The 24268-nt window shown below is 33.0% G+C and overlaps 1 protein-coding gene across 14 annotated transcripts in view; it reads left to right on the top strand.

Annotated features, from left to right (window-relative positions):
- The window catches only part of sdk (sidekick cell adhesion molecule), a 213856-nt gene that overhangs the window by 159997 nt on the left and 29591 nt on the right, over window positions 1–24268 (top strand). For 7 of the 14 annotated variants that reach the window (XM_067099562.1, XM_067099560.1, XM_067099559.1 and 4 more), the window contains 2 exons: window positions 15102–15259; window positions 15528–15690. In XM_067099562.1, the coding sequence (XP_066955663.1) occupies window positions 15102–15259; window positions 15528–15690 (321 nt within the window). Of the gene's footprint in view, window positions 1–8104; window positions 8126–15101; window positions 15260–15527; window positions 15691–17696; window positions 17724–24268 lie in introns of all 14 variants that reach the window. The other 7 variants (XM_067099556.1, XM_067099549.1, XM_067099548.1 and 4 more) reach the window with 3 other exon arrangements.

The following is a 24268-nucleotide window of genomic DNA, read 5'->3' as shown; positions in this document are numbered from 1 at the left end:
TGTGTGCATGTTTTACGTCAGCAATTTCCACACGCTTAAAATATATAGACAGTTATTTATAGGCTACAATAACCACTGAATCCTTGCTAGACTCGCAGGTCTGTCGTAAGGGATTTGTTCTCCAATTGAAAATTTGAGTGTGATATAAATATGAAGGATCTGGACAGCTTGGTGGGAAGAGTTGAAAAGCAAGTAGAAAGTCAAAAAGTTAAAGAAAGCAGTAATGTAGCCAGGGGCTGAAGTTGCAGTGTAAATAATCATTATTGTTGCCTACAAGGCACAGATATTTTTTAATAAGAGTGAATTTGCTGTAAGGGAAAGTGTATTCTGGGTAGTTAGATTACCAAGTACTCAGAAAACAATGCAGCCATTAGAGTTCAGTTCTATTGGATGGCCAGAGGCTAACATTTTACTGTTTGAATTTGATATTGGGGGAAATTCAGTGTCTTATATCAGAAATGCTAGGAGTGGGAGATAGGTTATGGAGGCTGCCAACTAGTACCCAAATTCTCTTGGAAAGGGAATTAGGTTCCATATACTGTATTTCCTGACATTGAAGACATTATTTGTTTCCTGAAATAATTATCTGAAATCTACCTTGTCACAGAGGCTGATGATTGTTTTTCATACACCTATCCTTACCTCAGAGGAGGGTTAGCTCTGCTAGACAGTATTCAGAACTCATGTATGTGACCTCTGAGTAAAGGGTATAAATTATATATACAGTATTCATAAAACAGAAATAATATATATATTAAAAAAAAATTAATTCTGATATTGGCAGACAAGTCGGCAGATTAGTAGCAACATGAATGTTGTATATCAGTGTTACTGATAGTTTCACTCTTTTCAATGGACTCTAACTTTATGGGAACATTATTAGCTAACATAGGTGAAACTGAGGTATGTTAAAGAGATTTACTGGTATACGTACTATAACAAAACTGTTCTAATGTGACATGTATGTCTGCTACTTTTACACAATTTGGTAGTAACAATGCACAAAATATTTCAGGGTTTTGAAGATTAGAATGTTTTTCATTATTCTTTAGTAGCTGTATTGTGTGGATTTCAACTTTTCATTCTATTTTCATTTAGTTCTATTTAGTATGTCATGTTCGTGGGGTATTTTTACCAAGTGCAGTTGTGCAATAAAATGTTATTCTATTGCAAAATTTCCTGTTGTGGTGCTTGGTTTTCCTTTGTCTTAGGTCAAATATAATTGCTCCATAGGCCCACTTCCAGTACTATCAAAATCTGAAAATACTGCACCAGCTGCAGCCCCTTATATTTCCATGTACTGAAACATTGTTTGCCTAGAAAATTCCTAACAAAACAACTGGGTAGGTTATATCATGCACATTACTTTGTAGTTTGTATTAGATTTTCAGTTCACTGGTATGTAAACTCCAGAAAAGCTTATTAAATATTAAAATCAGTGAACTGTAAAGAACAATGAACAAAGTATTTTTAAAATAAAGTAACTGAAAAACCACAATAATCAATTTATTGTATTAACCGAAGCCAAGGTACTTCAGTGCATTGGGACAGTTGCGTGCACAGTGCACCAACCAAAGTATAACCATCAACTTGTTGTGACTATGTTTTATTTATTTATTTGTTACATTTTGCAAGTCAGACTTATGGTGCTTCTTTGATGCTGGGAAATATGGTAATTTAGTAGAAGTAATTAATTCATTTTCAAGATTAGTACTGCAGTTTTTGTGTTAGAAATGCTCTCTAGAATTTTCTAACAGAAACCAGTTAGTCATTCCATCTTTAATATAAAAATGTTAGGCTATTTTGAAAATGAATTGAGGTTATGATTGGTTATACATTTCTTTTTGGTTCATCATTTTGAGATTTTATTATATTCTTCTCTTACAAGTAATTTTTTGTGATATATAAGCTTCTATTGCTCTTGTCTTATTTAACAACATTGTTTTTTCAATTAGTCAGCTAGTCTGAAGACATAGTCTTTTATTGTAATACATAACCATACAGTACAGTGTTGTTTACTCTGATTTTCTGTTCTTCTCCTCCTTTGCTTTCTTATAAAATTAATTGTTAACTTTGTAATCATATTTATTTACTGAATGTAATTTACTGTACTTAATATTTTATTTTCCATATATGCATGAGTACAGTATAAACTGTATTTATCACGTGTGAAACCGATTTTTAATTATTTGGATGGAATAAGCTGTAGAAAATGGACCATATAACTTGTGCAAACATAGATGATAGGTGAAACCTTGAAGATAACTAAAACCCCAACATAAAATTTGAAGAAATGACCAAGCTGAACCTACCTTTGGCAAGTGCTTAATTAATCTGCTAGAATTAGAGACTTGGACTTTCCAGAAGTGATGTAATAGGTAATTGGATACCAGACGAAATGTGAGTAACCAGAGTTTGAAAGGATTTATAAGAAGCACTTATGGTGGTAAGATGGATGACGATTTTGTAATAGTGGAGGGGAAACCTGAGAGGGTTGATTTTTTAATTACCTTAGATGGCAGTAAGAAAAAGAGTAACACTGGGATAAATAAATTGTAATAAACTGTTGGGCCATGGATAAGAGGATCAAATTTGCAAGCAAAGAAGAAATCGTGACACATGTATGAGACATGTTTCTTTATCGGAACATGAGTACTTTCAAGGAAAATTGACAAGATTCTGACAAGGTGTGACTACAAAACGCTAACAAGGTGTGACTACAGAATGCTAAAATTCACTTGTAGGGTTTGCTGGGAAAATTGTATTACAAACAAAGAAGCAATTTAAGGGATATTGGAAAAAAATGCTGAAACACGAGAGATTTAAGATGGTCTGTGTAATTAATAATAATGGGAAAGCGGCATCCAGTTATAGAAATGACAGGGAGGCTCAGCAATTTATTGAGGAAGCATATAATTGGGAACTTGGATTGGTGGGAATTTTAGATAGAAAAGTCATAAAACAGAGAGAGTGAAGTTTAACTCCACAAAGAAAATTTAACATAAAATGTTAATGATGATGATAAAGATAAAATTGAAGAGTGAGAGCTACATAGGAAAGAAAATGGTAGAATACATATCTAAATATATGCATGTGTTTTTTTTTATTTTGAGTGAAGGAAAAGTAAAAGTGAGAAAAGAGCGTATTTTGTGCAGGTTGTTAATTATAAATAATTTTAAATATAAACTAAACTCTCCTGCATGATTCTATTGGTGGGAATCTAGTAACACAAAGTTCAATTATAGTAACAACATTAGGGCTGTGAATTTAGTAATAAATGTTTTTCAACAATGTTATTGAATAGCAGTGAAATACCGTGCAATGATCTTTGTAGGTTTTTTAAATATGTATACTGCAGTTGGTTGACAACAGTGAGAGCATATCTAAATTGTTTATTTTATTGTTTATTTTGTTTGTCATGACTTAACTCTACCGGGTATGCATATTCACATATAACAAATATTTATAAAAGACTTGCATAAAAGCCAGGGCTTAAAAGACAATACTTGGGACGCAAAAGACAAGGCAGAAACAAATAGGAGTAAGATGTTAAACAACAGGATTCTGTAATGTTTATTGTATTGTAGTAAAATTTTGAAACTGCTGTTTACTGTAAAATACTTTGATCAGACTTGGGAGAAATTCTCAGTGCAATATTTCCCTAACAAACAAATAATAGTTTTAAAATACATAAAGCACTCCCTAGGTATACAAGCTGGTTCAAATTGTCCAAGTGCAGTAATTAATTTGCTTTTGGAAGAATATTGCAGTTAGAGGAGGGGAGATTAACTTTATTAGAATTGAAGGTTCTTTTTGGGCCTTTTTGAAAAATTAAGTTTGTTGAACCCTACAGTACAACTTGGCTTTGAAAAGACTGTTAAGAGAATGTAAGGATAAATGATAAATTTAATTGTGCATACTCTATTATACTGCAGCTTTCATGAAAATCACTACCAGAGAATATTGAAGTTGCTCTGATGTTGATCATTCTATAAAGAATTTTTTGTCCCGTTGTAATAAATATTATCAGAATGACAAGTAAGACATAAGTAGTGTTTTAAGAGGCAGATTAATATTTTCAATAAAGACCCATCATTTACATTAGTTCACATCAGTGATCTACAAATCTTAGGTGCTTCATTCCTGATTTCCAAGGAGATTGTGTGCCAGGTTCCTAACAGGCAAGATTGTCTTTTCTCACATAGTCTAGGCAAAAACTGTGAGCAGTCAGCAAGGTTAGGAAGTGGAACTTAAGATAGAAATGATGAGTTTGTGTGTGCATTAATTTTTTTAAGTGCATTTGCAATAAACACATTTTATGTCAGCCCAAATCACAGTATAGTAGGAAGAATGCTACTCAAGAAAGCCTTCAGAATTAGCTGATATGAATAACAGAAAGCTCTTAGGGTTGTAGTTAGCAGATAAACTGTTAGCAAGTAAACTGTAAATGGAGTCATAATGTAAGGTCAAAACCCAGCTAAGACAGTAAACTAAGATCTGTAGTAGAAGGAAGTATGTTATGTATCCATATTCATCAACATGTAGAGGCAAAACACTTTGGTTGTGATGACCTGAATCCCAGTTTTTAGGGTCACCACTCCCATGGAAGATAACAATCTATTTTCCACATCTGCAGAACTTTAGAATAGATTTAACATCAGGACTCCCCAGGAAACAAATGAATTTTATATAAGCCCAAATTATAATTTTACTAGGAATGACAAGCTGCCTAAGAAAGCATATAGAATTGGCTGATATGAATCAAGGATCCAAATAAAACTCATGGGGTTGAGGTTAGCTAGAAAACGTAGGTTCTGAAGTGAACAGGGACTCAATGTAATGTTAGAACCTAGCAATGACAATAAGCTTAGGCCCTATTAGAAGGAAAACATGGTATGCATCCATACTCGTTAATTTAGAGAGACAGAAAAATTTGGTTGTGATGAGCTTAATCCCAATTGTTAGGGTCACCATCCCCATGGAAGATTTTGATAATTTTGTACCTCTGTAATACTTTGGAGTAGAGTCAAAACCAGGATTACTGTAAGGAACAGAAAAATGGGAGCAATCTTATTAAGTAAACAAAAGATGAGTTGTGCTGCGATGACATCATTACTTCAGGTTGACATATCTGGGCCCAGGTGAAGATATATTTCTTGGTAGCTCTCTCTGGGATGACGTGTAGAAGGAACAACCTGGGCAGTTGATCACAGATTTAGATTATTGGAAAGCAAAGCATATTGTACTGTCTTTTGTGTCTAAACCATGATGGTTGCAAAATTTGGTTTGGTTATCTTTGTTGTATTCCCATTATCAGTTTGGCATGCAAAGGGCATGTTTCTTGCCTCTACTCTTGAAGAGCTGCTTATGTAGAGCACTTACCCTGTCAACAAATTTCTAAGGTTCCCACCCAGAGGAAGAGTTTTAAGATGCTACCAGGTTCATGAAAGTTCATGTTTGATGGTACTTGGACACAACCTTTAAATACCAGGAGTTGCTAGAGACATTGATCATATTAAGTCCTTCAATTCTCACCAACCAGGCTGGGATCTTTGCTTTGTAATGGAACAGTAGGGGCCTCTGCAGGATTTAGCATTAGCAAAGCTGGGAGGTTTCTTCTGTGGCTAGACAGCCCCCTCAAATCAAAAAGCTTCAAATCTTTCTGTCTAAAGACAAAGCAAACAACAAGCTTGAAGTAGGTTTCTTGTGTATAGCTTGTCACCAGAAATGCTTCCCATCTAGCGAAAGAAGAGTGTCAATATCCCTCAGGATTCTTAATTCCAATATAATGAAGGGTGTGTGAGAGTCCAACATTGGTTTCCAATAGACCCTTTGAACTTCCAGATGTGTAGAATCAGTGTCCACTTTTTGAAAAGTACCTGGCTTTTCTGTTCATGAGCATGACTGCCAAACTTTTTAGATGACTCCATGAAATTTCCAGTGCGATGATCTTGACTCAACTGTCAGATGTGCTTATTGGAAGCCAAGTCATGCTGCTACAGCCATGCAGCTGTTATCTCAAGGCCATGGTTGTGGAGAGGTCTTTCTTGATTTTTAGGAATAAGCAAGTTCCAACTGACCCCATGAGGAAAAAGTGGTCTCAGAGAAGTTCCAATTTATTAATAGAATGTTGGGACTCCCAGAAACTATTTCAGTGAGAATAACCTTTGGGAAGGCTACTTTGATGAGAATAACATCTGGGTCATGTCTTCTGTAGATGAAGTAGGACCTTTCCTTTAGATACACATATCAGATACTAATAGATCTCAAGATTGAAATTAGGATATTCTTCTTCAAAAGGCCAGGGAATTCTCATGTCAACCTGGCAGGAGCAGCAGATGATGATTTTATAAAAGGTTTTCCACCACTATTGCTACCAAGGCCCATCAATTTTCAGTTTAAATTGTCATGTTGATCTTTGATAGCCTGTTTCTCAAAAGTAAGATTTTTGTTCTTTTGAAAATTATTTTTCATCCAATTACAAAGATGGGTGTATCATGGGAAAGAGAAGGTCATTAAAAGCTCTGTTTAGTAAGTAATTTTCTGTTTTGTTTAAAATTTTATTTTTATAACTTTAAAGAGTGTAGGCAGTGTTCAAGTAAATTAATTATTTTATACTTTATAGAGTGAAAAATAAAAGTGCTGTATGGCTACTAAAACTTATCTATCAAGATTATATTGCAGAAAATTAGTGAAATACCTTGAAGGGTTTTAATGGACTTCACAAAATTTTTTGCATTTTTGGGATATTTTAAAGTTAACCTGAAAATTTTTCCATTCTGTTGGTACTTGGAAATTAATTTGAAAAATACACATGGTAGGGACTTTATTTGGTGGTGACAGAACATGCTTGTACAATATACAGTATATGTTTATATAAATGGTATGAATCCTTACATTTTCAAAATCATACAGGTGCCATCCTCTTAGCATGACAGTGACATACCAGATACATGCCAAGATTTTTAATAATGCACACTATATGTCAATAACTTTAGCAGAAAGTTGAGTGGCATTAAGGAAAAAATTCTACCTATCTAGCATATTATTGGATAATATATCCAGTACTAGAATTAGAAACTAACTAGCATAGGAGAACTGTAAACATTATAGTGAATAAACAAAGGCAGGGCTTTCTGTGAGAAAACAAAAGACTACTCATGGAACTTTTCTTTATTGAGATAATATCCAATATGGTGAAGCAAAACAGTAAAAACCCCACCAGTCAGAAACAAAATGTCAGGAAAAGTCTGTGATTCCAGGCAATTCACTATATCATTAAGCACCCAGCCAGAAAAGAAATAATGAAATAAGACTAAATGCCAAAACTTTCTGCCTATGCTAGGCACATAAAAGTGGAACCCAGGCTTCGTTGAAGGTGTATGTATAGTATGACTCCAGGCAGCAGACAGTTTTCATCTTCTTGTAAATTGGTTGTGAAGTACATATGATTTTCAAAAGACCTAGGATAAATGATGGATAAATGATGGTTCTGTTGAGAAAGAAAGCTGACTAGTCAACACCTTAGTTCATCATCGACTAAGAACTAGAAAGTACTAAGTTTATTCTTATGTTAGTTATCATTGCTGTGCAGGAGTGATTAAAATATTTCCGTTATTCTGTGCTCTCCATTTAATCTGAGGTTTCAGAATTTGCATACTTATATGATTTTATTTCAAGTTTGTAATTCTTCTGGCAAAAAATTCTCTTGGCAGTACTGAGTTTCCAAGTAATTATGTGGATTTTTATGAACTTTGAATGGCGCATTCTCAGAAACATTCTAACTTGTACAGTATAACATTTCTGTCTGGACATTGTAACTACGGTGTACGTAACCACAGTTTAACCCAAAATTGTTCTTCCATAGCTGTCACAAATATATTATGAAAGATTTTTTGCAATGTTAATTTTGCTTTTGTAACCTTAGTATTGCTTATTGGTTATTCTGCATGTCATTTTAAATTTTTTATCAGAAAGCATGATAGTAGTATTGCCAATAGTTTGTATTGTTTATTTTCTTTTTTTAAAGTGTGTTTGGTGATGGTTTTCTAAGTTTTTCTTTTCTTTTCATTAAAATTTATCCTCTTCACCTGCTCGACTACAGCTGGCTTAGAATGGCAGATGTGTAAGTATGCATATTGTGGAATGGCTCCATTGCCTTGCATGTCTTTGAAGTATTTTTTTGAATGCAGGCAGTAACAGGAAGGTTGCAAATGCTATAACACACTCATCACTAAAAAGGGTTCGTAGCTGTTCAGTTTGACAAAAAGAATGGGTATGCTGATTTATGGTAATATAAATTGGTACTGGTAGAAACAAAATGTACTTTATAAAACTCTACCTGGATATTGGATTCCTTCTAGATGTATATTTTTTTCACTGACAAATAGGGCTAATTTCCCAGTGGGCATAGGACTGCAGTTTGATTACCCTGTAACTTACAGTAGTTCAAATTACTTAAAGTTACATAGTGTGAACAGCATTCAGGTTAGTGGCATTATGATTGACAGTTTTTCCCTGCATTAAAATAAAGGAAGTATTTTTATTGTTTAGCTTATGTGCATTGGACATTTCACTTATTTTGGGTCAATTAACAAATGAGTTCTGTCTGTCAAATTGACTGCTTCCAAGGCACTAGCAATAATGGTTGTGGTGTATAGTAACTGGTACTAGCCCCAAGGAAATCAGAATTGTGAACATGGTGTTGGTGTGCAAATTTCTCTTGATTAAATGGGCTTCCTGAGTGTATTTTGCTGTATGTTTTTACCATTTTTGGAAAGCTTACTTAAATAGCAATATGATAAAGGTACTCATGATAAAATGGTACTAGATGTTGTTGACTTATAAGCAAAAGATTTTTTAGCAGAAAGCCTATGAGAATACTATGATCTTTGGTTCATTTTTAGTGCCTGGATTATGCATATCTCTGGTTTTGGTCTTTACTGAGACCAAAACTTTCATGCCTCATCTGCTGCTATTCCCCTTCAGAAGAAGGTTGCATTGGGAATGCAACTAGAATCATTACTACAATGGTATCTGTAACTAATCTGTATAGTGGTAAAGGGAAGCCCTGCCAGTAAATTTTCCTAAGTGGTAATTGGCAAGTGTAATAAAGTGTTTGATAACTTGTGCTGACCAATGTGAACACTGAACTGCATGGTAAGTCTTACGTTGTAACTGCTTAGCTAAAACAGCTTATAAATTGCTGTTTTTCATTTCTTCAGTCAGCTTTACATTATTTCCTGCTGCTCTTTATACTTTTATCATTACAAGTGCCTGAATGGTATATCTACATTCATTGCTACCATGTCAAGTATATACTGCTTTAATGCATGATCTTTTGCATGGTATTCTTCATTTCTGAAATGTGAACATTGTAGTTTAATTTTTACAAAACAATTCTCTTCCTGTAGTTTAATTTTTACAGAAAAATTCTCTTCCCTCAAAATAATCTTTAGTGATGATTTTTATATCTTAACATTTTGTGTCATTGCAATCTTGTAAATTATGCATAGCACCTTTTAGTATCCATTGATAAGGGTGGAGGACATTGGAAATGATCAATGCTACTGGTGGAAGTTTTTCTTAGAGATCATAGCAAGACTTTGGCATTTATTCAGTGCATTATTGTGCTGAAGGTTTATTTAGTCGTATTACATTAATGGATACCTTTGTGTTTTAATGCATGCTGAAACAAGTTAATTTCTCATTTTGTTTGTATGATTTGAACACAAATTGTCATGCAGAATGTTTCTCAGTTTTTGAGAGATCTGTTCTGTTTTCATGATTAATAGGAACTTTGAAGTTTGGGATTGATGGTTCTGCACCTTCATATTTGTAACTGTACATTCTACATGTCATTAGATTATGTAGGACACATACCTCACTATGAATGACAATTATTTTAGAAAAATGTTGCATATGATGAAGAACATTTTTAGGAAATGTCAGAGTTACTTTATTCATTACATTGGTACGAAGTTAAGTTATTGGAAGCTAGTAAGAGTTTTCCTTTTATCCAACATCTGTCTGATCAGTTTGAGAATAGGATGTGACATTGAAAGTGCAAATATAGGACATCAAGACTTTTCCCAGAGCAATTGATAGAAGTGTTTTGTTTAGGAAGGTTTTGTATAGGCCTGTTGTCCATCAATAAGCGTTGCAATATACTTACTTTTGAATAACAAGCCAAGGAAGATGGCGCACAGAATGCTCTTTTCTTGTAAAGTGACTTTGTGATTTCTGTGTGTTATTGACACTGACAATTTTTTAAATATCAGTCTTATTGCCTGTTTTGGCTAATGCTTTCAAAATTTTCATGCAGGAAGTAAAGAAGGATTAAAACAATGTTTTTGTTAGTAAAACTTGAAAAATGACTCTTGGCAGAAGTTTTTCTCCTATGGCTCATTAGAAAACTTCTACAGACACTAAGTACTTAAAGATCAGTAGTTGGAACTGACCTCCTGTCCAGCCAACTAAAGTCCCCTCCTTGTGTAAACTTGTGGTAGATCATCTCTCATTTGTTTGTCAAGTAGATCATTAAAGTTGCACCAGTACAGTATTTGGTGTCCCTGTACAGAAGAGTAGTCCATTTTGTAGAGATATTCCTTATGAGAAGACATTAGAATTGAAATGAAAAAGGGGGAATTACTAGTCCAGTACAACCAAGATATGTGATGCGTAAAAGTATGACCGAAATGACTTAACACAAATATATTGTGAGAAGTGCAAGCCATTTGATCATGTTGAATACTGCAGTGTGTAGAGTTAGGCTTCAGAATTTGCTGCTGTTAGCCTTACAGGTGAATAATAGACTGTTCAGTAATTAATGTTTATAACTTAAATGCAAAATCCTTGAATATAAAAACTGTTTTACTTGTGCTGAGGTAATGTAGACCATCTGGACTGATGTAAACTGGTTATTGAGAGGAATAGAATCACAATATCAATACAGTAAATGTAAAAGAGAAAATATTTAGAATAGAAAAGGGAATGAGGAAAACTAGAGATGTATAAAGAACAAGGCATATCTGGCCAATTTGCTAAAAGCAGCTGGAGAGCTGGCCATTAATGTACTGACCAGAATATTGTATATGAAATCTGAGAAAGGAAAAGATATATACATCCTTAGCTCATATACAGTAAAGTCATTAGTGGTGCTTGAACTTTGAATTATTGCATTGTTAAATACAGGCGAAGGCAAGCAAAGTTGAGTGCAATCAACTGAATGTAAAATGTGGTGTCAAGAAAAGATTCTCAGGAATGCAAGATGTACATGGAAGGAGAAATTTTTGATGCCTGAATTGTATAAGAAAAGTGGAAAGAGAGGCAGTCAGATAATCATAGTGTGGTAGAGGGGCAAATCTTAAAAGAGGATTGTGAAGCAATTATTGAAGGGGAAGTAACAAAAAGAGTAGCATCAGCTTGAATAAAGTGGAAAGAGATTGCTAGACCACTGGAAAATGAAAAGAGCAAAGACTTATGACCTGTGTATAAGTTATATACTATTTTATGTTTCCAAAACACAAAATTTTGAAAAGCTGTGATTGTAGAATGCTAAGACTCATAGCCAGAATGCATTGGGAAGTGGGAAGATCATATTGCAAAAAAGAAGTGGTAAAGAGATGTTTTTCAGTACAGTGTCTGGAAAATTGATTGAAATCCCAAAGCTTTTGTTGCTCTGGAAATGTGACAAGGAGAGCTGAATCTTAGTTAAGCAAAAAAAATAGTAGATATAGAAGTAACAGGAAAATTGCCTGTTGGGAAGCCCAGGAAAACAGAAAAATGGCTTATATGAAAGCCTAGACCAGTTTTGATTTCTGGCAAAAACACAACAGACAAAAAAGTGGAAGAAAACTCAGTTCATGTCTAAAAGGGAATAGGTGACCAAAAAATGTGGATTATCAGTGATGAAATTCCATTGACTGACTTTTAGATGGTTAGAATTTTTTTTACGTGAAGTTTTCTTGTTTTATGAAATGTATTGTCGGAAACTTATTTGTATATTATGTGCACAAAATGTAAAGATGAAGGTGTAAGTTTATTTACATTTTTTGCCTAACGAGAAAATTTTTGTAATAAAAATATGATGGAAAAATCATTATCAATGTAAGAAAATGGATTATTGGTAATTAATCCATTAATTCTTGAAGCTTTAGAACTGTATATTGGAAATATCACACATACATGCCAATTATGGCATATATATATGAGGAATGTTTTTATATGTCCTCATCCTTATTTCATTTTACATGAAAAGATGAGGCATTACATTGGTGGTTGCCAGACATTAAAAATAAATCACTTCACTATATATCTTGTTGTCTAGTTAAGAGCATTTATTATAATTTTTCATGTAGTTCAGTATTAATAACTACTGTACTGTACTGTTATTTTCTTTAAATGCTGATTAGAGTGTCCTATGTCTCTTGCTGAATCTGGCTGAAACTACTTTGCTGTTTACTTTTTTATCAAAAACTACTTTTTGGGATGACAGCTGAGACTCAAGGCAGACTATCACCATAGTCCTTTACATGATACCAAAGGAAGAGGTCAAGCTAGGAGTAAAGATGACTGTTAAGGGATAAACAAGGCAGGAGGTTGGATGAGTATTTGTCTTTTGAGTGGCATAGCAAACTTTACCAGCTTATTTGCCAACTATGGCATAAACTTGACAGATGATGAACACAGTGATGTGGCAATACAAATTTGTATTAATGCAGAAATACTTGTTTCGTTGTTTCCTGTATTCTATGTACATGAAAATTGAAATTTATTTATTAAGTATGCATGGATACATTTTTATGTTATCACCTTTGTCTTGGAAAATAATATAGACCGCACATGAAAAAAGAATGACTGTGGAGGAAAAAGAATCTATGCTAATACAGTATGTCTCTTCTAAAACTTTGTTTTTCTTATATAGAGTTTTACGAGAGATGACTAAAGATTTCAAGATGGTTTTATAAGTTACTGTTTATGTTGTATTTTGGGCTTTTCCTCTTGCACAACTGTTATGCCATTCCTTACATTCTTACATGTATTATGATGAAAATGGATATCCCTTGAATATATAAGATGAGAGGCCTTGTGCATAAAAGTACAAGGCCTCTCATTTTTCACTGACTGTGATAGCTCTGTTATGTAGTAGGTCAATGATGAGTCATTTGTAGACACTCATAGATATGGTCCGAAGAATTTCATCTCAAATGTAAGGTGAAAGAGATGGAGCAAGGTATAATTCAAGAAGTTGGACAGCTAGGTGGAAAGAGATCAGATGGAATGGATGAAAATTAAAAGTAGAAAACAGTTCAGCAAGGAGCTAAAGGGCTCTATCCAAAACATCTTTAGCATTGTTTTCCTGGTTCCAATAAGGCACACTGTACCCCACTATTCCCAGTGGCTCAACTCAGTTTTAAGAGGAGTGACTGCATCACCTAAATGTCATATGAAAATGTAATTTGAGCCAGTGGTAGTGTTAGTAGAATGCTGAAGTTGATCAGGAGATAGCCATCTGCTATAATGATTATTAATATATTGAGCAATGGATTGCAATTCCTGTTTTCCTTCCACTCCTGTTTAAACCATATACAGTCAATTTTATGTTTTGCAGTTCTGGAACTGGCTGTCTTCATCCATATATGTTGATATCTGTTGGTAATGAGCTCAAAGTACCACCTGCAAGTTTTGTCTCACAGATAATATGATCTGGCAACTATTTTACATGAATAAAATGAGGCAGAGTCAGTGCATTATTTGTGTTTGTGCAAACTTCAGGATGATCTACTGTTACACAGCATAAAAGATGAAATTTTGATGATGGTTTTAGTAAAAATGGCAGAAACATTACAGATCCATTCAGTTTAAAATCAGCACATTTTGAAAGTGATGCAAATGATGATGATGTGATTTTTTGTTGGGTGCTTGATGTCATAGGTCATGCAAGACGTTCCTTTGTTTTGATTGGGAATCCTGGTGTGCAATTTGAGTACAAAATGAAGAATTACCTTACATATTTTTTTAGAAGTTTTTGTGGTAATATTTTTGAGTCCTTTTGAATAGAAATAACATATGTGGCTAGCAATTTTCTATGAAGACCAAGAAACTTTGCTTCAAAAGTTTTATGCACAAATGTTGCATAGTAAATATATGAATAAAATAAATATGGTTATTAGCTTCCTTTTTTATATATATATACTAGTGATGATGCACAGTATTAATGAATGGTCCAATGATTATTCCACTCTACTAAAATCGTTTTGCACTAAGGGATCACCTTTGAGACAAAGAACATTACTGTACTTGTATATTGTTAGTTTTTCCTTAGAATGTTATTCTGACTTTTAATATGCAGTATAACTAAATAAAAACTGAGTATATTCATACTGGTATGGAAATTGCTCAGATTTTGTAAGTGGCCATGATAGCAAATATTTAAGGTTCATTTACCACTTATTCAGCATATGCTGCCATATAACACATTAAAGAATGATACCCTGCATATGAGTATGAAACTTGAACTTCTTTGTACTTGATTGGTTGAAAATGATTATATTATGAATCAAGAGGTCTTTGGATTTGGTATTGTATCGGAAGTGCATATATATGTGCCAATTTAAAAGTGACTTGTCCTATTTAACTACTTTATAGTGACAATAATGTATGTTGAAATAATGCAAAAGAGTGGTCTAAAGTTATCATGATTAAATGATGAACTAAATATTTTGTTAAGTGAAATTGGAAATTTCTGTTGAAGTACTTCCATCAGTAGCATTTAATCTGGTGTAGGAATAATACATTATTAACACTGGGTGCTTTCCAATATTTGGATTAATATGCTGTTAGTTTTTCAAGTCACTGAAGAAAATTTACACATCTTTTCCCCATTTTCTTTTGTTGTAATTTTGGTTGCACAGTATTGTTATTCTGTTGTCTATACTTTTCAATTTTTGTGAAGATTTTATTTGTGCAAGTTCATAGCTTAAATATTTTTACTTAAATATAATTTGAAACACAATATAGTATCACTTTAGAAGTAAATTACTTAAAATTTCCACTTTGGCTTTGAAACAGAAACGTTATAACTTCTCACTTCTTTACAGATTCTGATAAGTGGACAGTTTTGATGAAGACTGAAACCGGGGAGATTGAAGAATACACAGTTTCATATCAGAACTTGCTACCATCAACCCAGTATGAGTTTAGACTTATTGCATACAACCAGTATGGAATATCTTATCCGGCAGTAGCAAATGAAAAGGTAAGAAAAAAGTGAACATTCCTATCTTCTCATCATAATTCCAGATGGTACTTTAATTATAAATACAGTATCTAAAATGTGTTAATAATAAATGTATAAGACTGCTTGCAGTTGCCAGTAATGAACTACTTAATGTAGGTGATACATTTCACAGAACTTGAGTGATTTATTTCAGCTATGGTATTGTGTCTTTAACTTTAAATTTTTGCAGAGCTATATAATTTTTTCTGAGTGAACTGTTTTCTGATTGTTGGTAATTCATTTGCAGATTGTCACTCCTTCAAAACGATTTTTGGAATATGGGTATCTGCAGCAAAGACCATTCTATCACCAGACTTGGTTTATGGTTACATTAGCAGCAGTTTCCGTGGTTTTAATAATTATTGTGATAGCTGCATTGTGTGTCAAGAGCAAGACCTATAAATACAAACGTGAGTCTCAGATTCATTTCAGACTATGCATGTATATACTGTATGTCGAATAAGATTTTCAGTAATTATTATTTAAGCAAGTTCTGTTCTTTTCAGAAGTATTGATATTTAAAGTTTTCTTCGAGAATATGGATGATTTGATATATTCCAAAAGAAATTCAGAGTTGAGTAAACCTGCTCTAATATCTTCATCTTCTTACTAGCAAATTTTCTGGACAATATTTTTTTAAAATTTGAAAGGAACAAACTGTACATCTTTCATCCAGGATAGTTTACCGATTGTTAGAAGCACTCTAGTGAAAGTAATTACTTTGGTTGTTCCCAATTCATAATTCCCTTTCCTGTCCCTTTCATTGTAGTTGGTATTTTTAGTTCATATTGATTTTCAGAGGTACAAAATGTATCAAGTTTTTGGCTTTAACTTTTTATGAATAATTTACATTTGGTTACTCTTGTACAATACTTCTGTCTCATACTGGTATGGTACACCAAAGCTACTAGTTACATTAGATTTTCTTCTTGTCCTGTCGGTCAAGCAATTTCCCTTTTGCACTTGATTCTGAAAAGTTTTGCTGTTTTTGTGTGTCCATTAACTTGCATTAATTTAACAAGGGGCAGAAAAAATTGCCCTCTTTCCCACTTTCTTATTTCTTTTGCTCTTAGTAAGTTACGCTCATAGTGTTTATCATATCAAGGTTTATGCTTCAAACAAAGTAACTGTAACTAGTAATTTGCTTCATAATGGGAATAATTTAGAATTCAAATAGAGGTCAGATGCATGAACAATTTCTGTTAGTTGAATGTTTATACACAGTCTATAGCTACATAATAAAAAAAATTGTGCTTGTAGATTAGAAAATGGCATTTCCAATTTTTCAGTGTTAAGTTTGCATGACATTTATTCTATAGCTTTATAACAATTGTTTCAATAGGTTTTGTTAGAGTGAAACCACATCAACATTTTTTGATGTTGTATAGGCTGGCTCATTATAATTATTTATTTTTGAAAAGAATCACTACTTTTAAGTACACGGTCTTCTAAATGCTGCATCTCAAGGTACAAATAAGGATGTCAAAGATTTTTTGGTCAGATCTAGTGATCCTTGTAACAAATTAGTTTTGGCAGTTTATTCTAGGCTTGTTCATATAATTTGCTCAATTTTTTTCAGATAGGATTTTTATTTGCCAGAAAACGAAATTTAAAAGAATACTATTAGCTTGCTTTATGATTTGCTGGAAAGTGAAATGTAAAAGAATAATATTTTTTCATTGGGTTATTTTAACCTGTGCAGTTCAGAATTATCCTTTTTGAAGTAATTCTTTAAATTTGAAGAATTTCATGTTCTTCATTGTATGGCTAGGAGATACAATTTGTTTGTTTGTTTCTTGCATGAAGGAATATTTCCCTTTTATAAGTTAGCAAAATCAATGAGTTTAGTGGTCTGGTTAAACTATTAATATTTTTTATCACTTTTTTCCACAAATACGGTCATTATAAAGAAGGAAGAACAGGTTCTCAGTTGTCTAAACACAGTATTGCAAGCTTTTATGAAAAAATGCTCAGTCAAGATGCCAAGAGAGCTGTTGGGGGTGGCAGGGGGGTGGGACTAGATCCCACAGCTATAGCTTTTACCCACAGAATCTTCCATTATTTTTTTATTATCTTCATCTGCACATTTTCTCAAAGTTGTTGCATTATTGTTAATTCACATCTAGAGATTTAATAAACTTACCAGAATAGAGCAAATACACTATTACTTTCTGATGCTTGCTGTCTTTAGGAACGGTAATTGTTACCCTAAATGATATTTAAATAGTATGGTGGTTATTTCAGCCAAAAGAATTTGAAGCTTTTATTAGACCAGTGTACTAAACAGTAATTAGCTTCTCAGTTTTTATTTTTCTCCACAAATTACATTCAGACACATGTTCACCATCTTTAAATGCTGTATTGTCATTTTTCTTTTTTTTTTGCATGTATATTAAAAGGCATATCTTATTCCCAGGTGTTGTAGAGGAATTGTTATCAGCACGTAAGTTTTAACCATTACCGTTCAATGTTAAAATCACAGGTATCTTTGCATGTTGCATGTATTTGGTAGCAGCATATCTTATGGATGAATGTTTTTTTTTTTTATTGCATTTGGTTTTTGGATCTCCACATCTTTTACCTTTGTTGGTTCCCCATGATGAATAACACTTGCATTTCAGGTAATTAAATTGGTCAATGTCTCCAACTTACAGGGTACAGTACTTGATTTAGAAACAATGCATTTATCAATCAAGTGCTTTTATTGGGAAGCTGTTATTTGTGCATGTTAACTTTACATTGCAGGGTTTTGAATATTTGGTCTCATGTTTGGAGAAGGTTGTTCGAAGTAAGAGCATGTCATGGCATACCTGGCTTTTTAAGACACCTTTTTGAGACATTACAGGAGACTATTTCCCTGAAGATTAAGATATGCCAACTGTATTGTATTGGTTAAGACTGAGGGAATTATGAAAAAACTGGTACAACTTTTCTTCAAAAATTAACAAAACAAGTTTATGCAGCAGCATCTTGTTAAGAAATTAAATGAACGTTGTTTAGTGTCATGAATAGTTATAACTGGAGCTACCGTTATAGTACAAATGCAGTGAAAAATGCACATCTTTACTTAAAAATACATTGTAAAGTCGAATCTTCTAGAAGTAATAAGAACATATCTGGAAGCTTTGCCATAAATTGTTTTTATTTAGGAACTTAGCAGTGAAGTGAAGATAACTAATTTTTTCAAGAATTCTTATTAAGATAGAAAAGTATTTTCAGTGGTGAAGTCATCTACAGAGGTGGAGTTGAAGTAATTAGATAAAAAAAACTGGGTTTTTAAAATTTATAATTAGAAAGTTTACTTTTAAAGTTTATTGACATCAAAATGTTCCAGATTTATTAACTTGAAACATTCATTTGCAGTAATTCTTGTAGTGGCCAGTTTACTGATGCTTAGATAAGAATAAAATAACTTCTTAGTAGACTGTCCAGTGTTGTTATAAATTAGTTTAAAAGAGATAAGTAAGATTTCTTATCTTTTTAGAATTTGCCCAAAAGGTTTGTGTGGTTTTTATAAAACACAGATGAAACTGTTTAGACAAGGGAAAATGGTTATTATTTCTTTTTTTTTTTTATTTGAAATTCTTTTTACTGAATTTTTTTAAAAGGCCCTGAAGTACTACATCAGTATTCTATCCAAGGAAAGAAATAAATGCATATGGAATGGCTCCACATTATGCATATCATATATTTAATTATTTTGAGTACGAGTTATATAAGTAACAAGACTGTCAGAATCCAAATTTTAGTATACCAAGAAAAATGCATTTTACATCCATTTGAAGAATAAAATATAAATGTTGTGAGTTTGCCATGATGTTTATTCCTTGCTTACAGGTTCTGATAAACATATTATTATTCCCTGTGTACATGTCATGATGAACATGATCCCCGAAAGAAGGATACCTCTTACAGTTTGTCTATTGAGGGTTGCTTTCAGCTTTTAACTTTTGTTTTCCCGAGACGCTTCCTACTTATCTGTTCAGCTTCTGTACCTTTTTCCAGTTTTCTACTATCATTTCAGAATGGATCTTTCACACAAGCCCTATGATAGTTTGGAAGTATGACGGTTGTCACATTCACCTAATTTATAGTAATACAAATCATGATAGGCCCACATTAGTATGAGATGTGTTAGCATGACACTAAAGTGTGTATACAGTTACATTTCTTTTTGTTTTTGGCAAGGCGAAGAGAGACTTAGTGTATTTGTTGCTCCTTTTGCTCATCTTCTAAAATTGAATATTTAGACAGACAAAGATAAACTTAAGAGTTCAAGAGTTACATATACTAAGTAGTCTTTTGTTTAAGCGTTGCTTGGCTTCCATTACCCCCAAGATTGCTGAAAAGTGTAGATTGTAAGGTATCGGTTCAGACACTCTGTTGATATAAGCATTGTCTTGACTTATTGAATTGTGTGGTTTATATGTAAACTTCATAATTTGGATGTTGGAATATGCAACATCATATTCACAGTTTTGTAAGTGATTGGCAACAGACTTGTTTGTGGCGAGCCTCGACCAACAAGCTGTTTTAAAGTGAATATTTGCATATTTTGTCAGTGACTTAACTGTTGTTCTCAAATTTTGGGCTTTACCATAGTCTTTTTCCATGGTTATAGAGTCTCCAGTTCGAGTTTCCTTGCCTGAAAGTATAATTTCTCTATTTTACTGTTTTTAGTTCTACATTTATCTTTTTCTTCTTTGCTATGATATGGTTTTCACAAGTGTTCTGTTCTGAGTGAACCTGCTGGCCAAGTAAATGACATTTTGGCATGTTCCATAAGTATTTGTTTACATGAATTCTGGTAGTGATAGCTGTAATTTTCAGTTAATTATTGTGCAAGTTTAAATTCCAACTCATTTTTATGAGTTTCATACTTAATCATATGAAATATGAGAGGGAGTGACGTGTCTGGTGGTGCCACTTTCAGCTTTCTTGTAGTTATTGATCTTCATGGGGTTTTATTGTACAATGTTAGGATCACTTTCAAGATTTCCTTTTATCTTATTACACAACGACACAATTCTTTGTAATGTAAAAAATTTGCTGTTAAGATTTTTGGGAAATTGCAGCATGTCAGTTTCCAACTCCACATTAGATATAGTGTTGATGATCCTGGTAAGAATTGGACTTAACTTTGTAGTTTTATTGTAATTTTGAGCATTTTGTGCATTGTAGAGTTGCCCCATAAGAAAATTTCAAACAGTATGAAATTTGCAGTATGAAATGAACATCGAGTGTTTGTAGTAGACTGTTGATGAAATAATTCTTCTTAATAGTAGTTTGAGGATTGGTAAGTTTAACAGTGTTTTATGCTTTTTTAATTCCTTGTATTTTTTATTGTACAGACATTTGTATTGTGATGATAAACAAAGAGCATTAGCACTCACAGAGATTTTAATTTTCTTTAGTTGTTATGTTGTGAATATTTCAGTTGGATTAGTAGGAATGTAGTTTAGAACTAAAATAATTATTTTAATTTTATCTATTATATATCTTGTTTTTCCTTTTTGGGGAAATTTTGTTTAGACCATTTTGATGCATTCTTGTTTGAGAGCACTTCCTATTCTTTTATTTTTTATACCAATTATTTATCAGGATTTTTTATTGTGCTATATATACATTGTCATATGATATACATTTTTTATAGTTTCTGAGAAGACCGTGTTCTTTGAAATTTAAAGTGGAAAATGGAGGGTTACTAACTTTGTGTATCGTGCTTCTGGATGAAATGAGGGGCTGCAACCAAAGAATTTAAATGCTAGGCATATAATTATTGTGTTATGTTATTGTAGGGTAGTTTAGAGAACATGATAGAATAGCTTTTGAAAAATTTTGAAAGATGAAGCAATATTTTGGTCTGGAGTTAGGAATTGAAACATTTTTCTGTTTAGGTTAATTCTCACCTTGATCTTAAAGTTTGAGCAAGTGATAAGGAACTATTGAGGAAACATACTTTTAAATATTTCTTGATTTTGAAATACAAACGAAGTAATTGTATCATTATAATTTTTGACCAACTGATAATTCATGGTTTGGAAAAACTCCTCTTTCTTGAGTTGGCCTTTGATATAACTGTTGCTTGATGATATTTTTGATAATTGTAAACAAGTCTTTATTGGCTGTTAGTGAGGTGGCTCGTTAGGCTAGAATTTCCTCAGAGTATAAGGTATGAGTGGTAAGTGTGGTTGCTGGTCCCAAGTATTCATTTAGTCCCAAGGATCATTTCCAGCTCTGTGAGAAAGAAGTGAAGTGAAGTTTGGGCAAAATGCTTAACAGTAAAAGCATGATAGATGATAGTCTTTTCAACTGGTCCAATCACTGTGATGACACAGATTACTACAATGAAAAATTAAGATTTTAGTTTGTTTTACATTATTCATTTTATCCTTTTTGCACTCATTTTTCCTGTTCCAATAATGGTCTACCCATTTTCAGAAACCAGAAACTTTACTTATAAATTGCTGTTAGTACGCTAATAATTAAAGTTTAACAGTGACGGACATTTTCATGTAGACCATGTCTTAAACATTGAACCTTTTATCATTAGTGTGACATTTTATTTATAGGTCACAAATTCTCACTAATTTAGATTTTCATCATATGTTTCTCATAACCACAAGGCTTTTAAAACAACATTTTTAACAAACAGTATGTTTTAAAACATTAAATTTATACTCTGTTATTTAAATGTAAATTGCTATGGAAGTTGGTTGAAGGCTACTAATATTGTATGGTTTAGAGAACATAAAATCCATTTTCATAACACGGACATAAAGACTAATGATATTGAAGATAGAACAATAACGCCTTTTTGTCATTTCTGCGACCCCTGTGATCAGAAACCTTTTTTGTACAAGCAGTAAAGCATAGACTTAATATATGAAAGAGCAATGAGATTTTAAAAATAACGCTTAATATGTTGCTTTGCATGTTAGGTAACCTATTCAAGGATTTCTCATGCTTTGCAATAATTTAGCGCAGTTTACCAAGCCCCGTTTATTGGAGGTCATCATACTTTATTGGAAGTGCAGCACAGAGATTGTCAGGATATCAGCATTATTACACTTGTGTTCTTTCTTTCTTCGCATGTAGTGCCTCTTGGAGAAGTTTGCTGAACTGCTATTATGGTGTAATAGTTGCTTACACTCCATCAGTTGTCTGATTGATTTGCTAATGGTTTTTGCAGAACTGATAATCATCTTTGCAAGTTTTCTTTCTTCAGTATTTGAGTGTTTGTTGTAAGTTGGATGTGCTGTTGTAAATTGGTTGTGCCATTTTTCTTTTCTTGGAATTGTATGAGGTTCCTTTCACAAAGACAGGTATTTTTGTGCACCGTGGTATGCATTTACAGGAGAGGGTTATAAGTAAGTGTTCTAATTGTGTGTATGCTGAAAGAGCTTATTCATCCTAGAGGTCTCTTCTAAAAATCAAGTTTATATGAGATGATAGGGATAGTTTAAGCATTCATAAATTTTCTTTTTTTCCTTTTGTCTTTGCTAACATTTGGTGGTACTGGTCATTTTACAGTTTTGACTTTTAAAAAAAAAAAATTAATAATGGAGAATAATGCATTAAAATTTTATTAGTATTGATTAGAAAAAAATAGGTAGAATGACAATGCAATAGACATTCCTACTTACTGTAAACTAAGCAGTCATGGCTCAAAGCCACCATTCTATACCCAAAAACCCCTTTTCAGAAATTGAACATCTCATAATTTTAGGTACACATAAGCTGTTTTGAGGACAGGATAGTAGTTGTGGTGTTTAAAGCGCTTCACTTTATTTCAGGATTTGTTTCTTTGTAATGCTCTGAGTTTGTGGTTCTATGATGTCCCAGGTCTTTTTGTATGCAGTATGCTGTACTATTCATATATTTTGTATTACATTTTAGGCTTCCAGCTTATACTTGATCTTAGTATGGCACTTTACAGTATTAAACAACACTTGTAATTTTATATTTACTTGTGAAACAATTGTGGATCATGACCTTCACTGACTTGTGATAATTCAGTTATGGGAATAAGGTAGCATACAATTAGGAGTCTGTCCTCGTTGAGGAAGGATGTTTGCTTAGACTACAATATTACTGTCTGCAGTGTTATATGTCTCTTTGCTTAAGGAGTAACATATTCAGGCACTAGAAATTGACAGTGATAGTATTTTAAGTTAATTATTTATTTCCTAAGAATGCTGTTTGATATTGTTCATGAATCCTTAAATGATCCTCAGAGAGAAAGAGTGTATGTGTGTTCAAGAGTCTGATGGAGAAAAGTTTTTTAAGCTTTTGTTAATTGTCTTTGGTATAAGCTAAAAGAATGAACATGTGAATGTACTTAACTGTCCCAAATTTGAAGGGAAAAAGAGGATTGGTAGCAGATGTGCAAGAAAAAACTTGCCTTGTGAAAGGGAGGAAAGTTATAGGAAATAAAGAAAATGGAAGCAGAAAAGGAAAGTTACTGAATAGAATATTCTATGTATGCTGAGCTCCACGAACTATTGTTGATTATATTTGCTAGAGTTACAGATATTAGATGGCCCCTATCTGGAAAGGGGACTCTTTCATCCAGTGTAATGGAACAACATTTAAAACAGAATGGGGTGGCATTAAGAGAGAGGAAAGGTTTACCATTGTACAAACGGGCTGAAATCTTGGCAGGCATTAACCCTTAAACGCCGAAGCCTCTATTTACAAAAGTTTCTGCCGTATGCCGGTGGCATTCGGGAGTTAGCGCCGAAGCAGAAAAAAAGTTTTTTCAAAAAATCACAGCACACTTAGTTTTTAAGGTTGAGTTCATTTTTGGCTCCTTTTTTTGTCATTGCCTGAAGTTTAGTATGCAACCATCAGAAATGAAAAAATATCATTATCATACATAAATATTGAAATATATGACAGCACGAAAAAAAAATTTCATATATAATTGTATACAGATCGCGCTGTGAGCAAAACGGTTAAAGCTAATGAGTTATTTTTTTTCTTTGG

Source organism: Macrobrachium rosenbergii, chromosome 55, assembly GCF_040412425.1.
Source record: "Macrobrachium rosenbergii isolate ZJJX-2024 chromosome 55, ASM4041242v1, whole genome shotgun sequence".
NCBI lineage: Eukaryota > Metazoa > Arthropoda > Malacostraca > Decapoda > Palaemonidae > Macrobrachium > Macrobrachium rosenbergii.
This window is presented reverse-complemented; position numbering and strand designations above follow the sequence as displayed.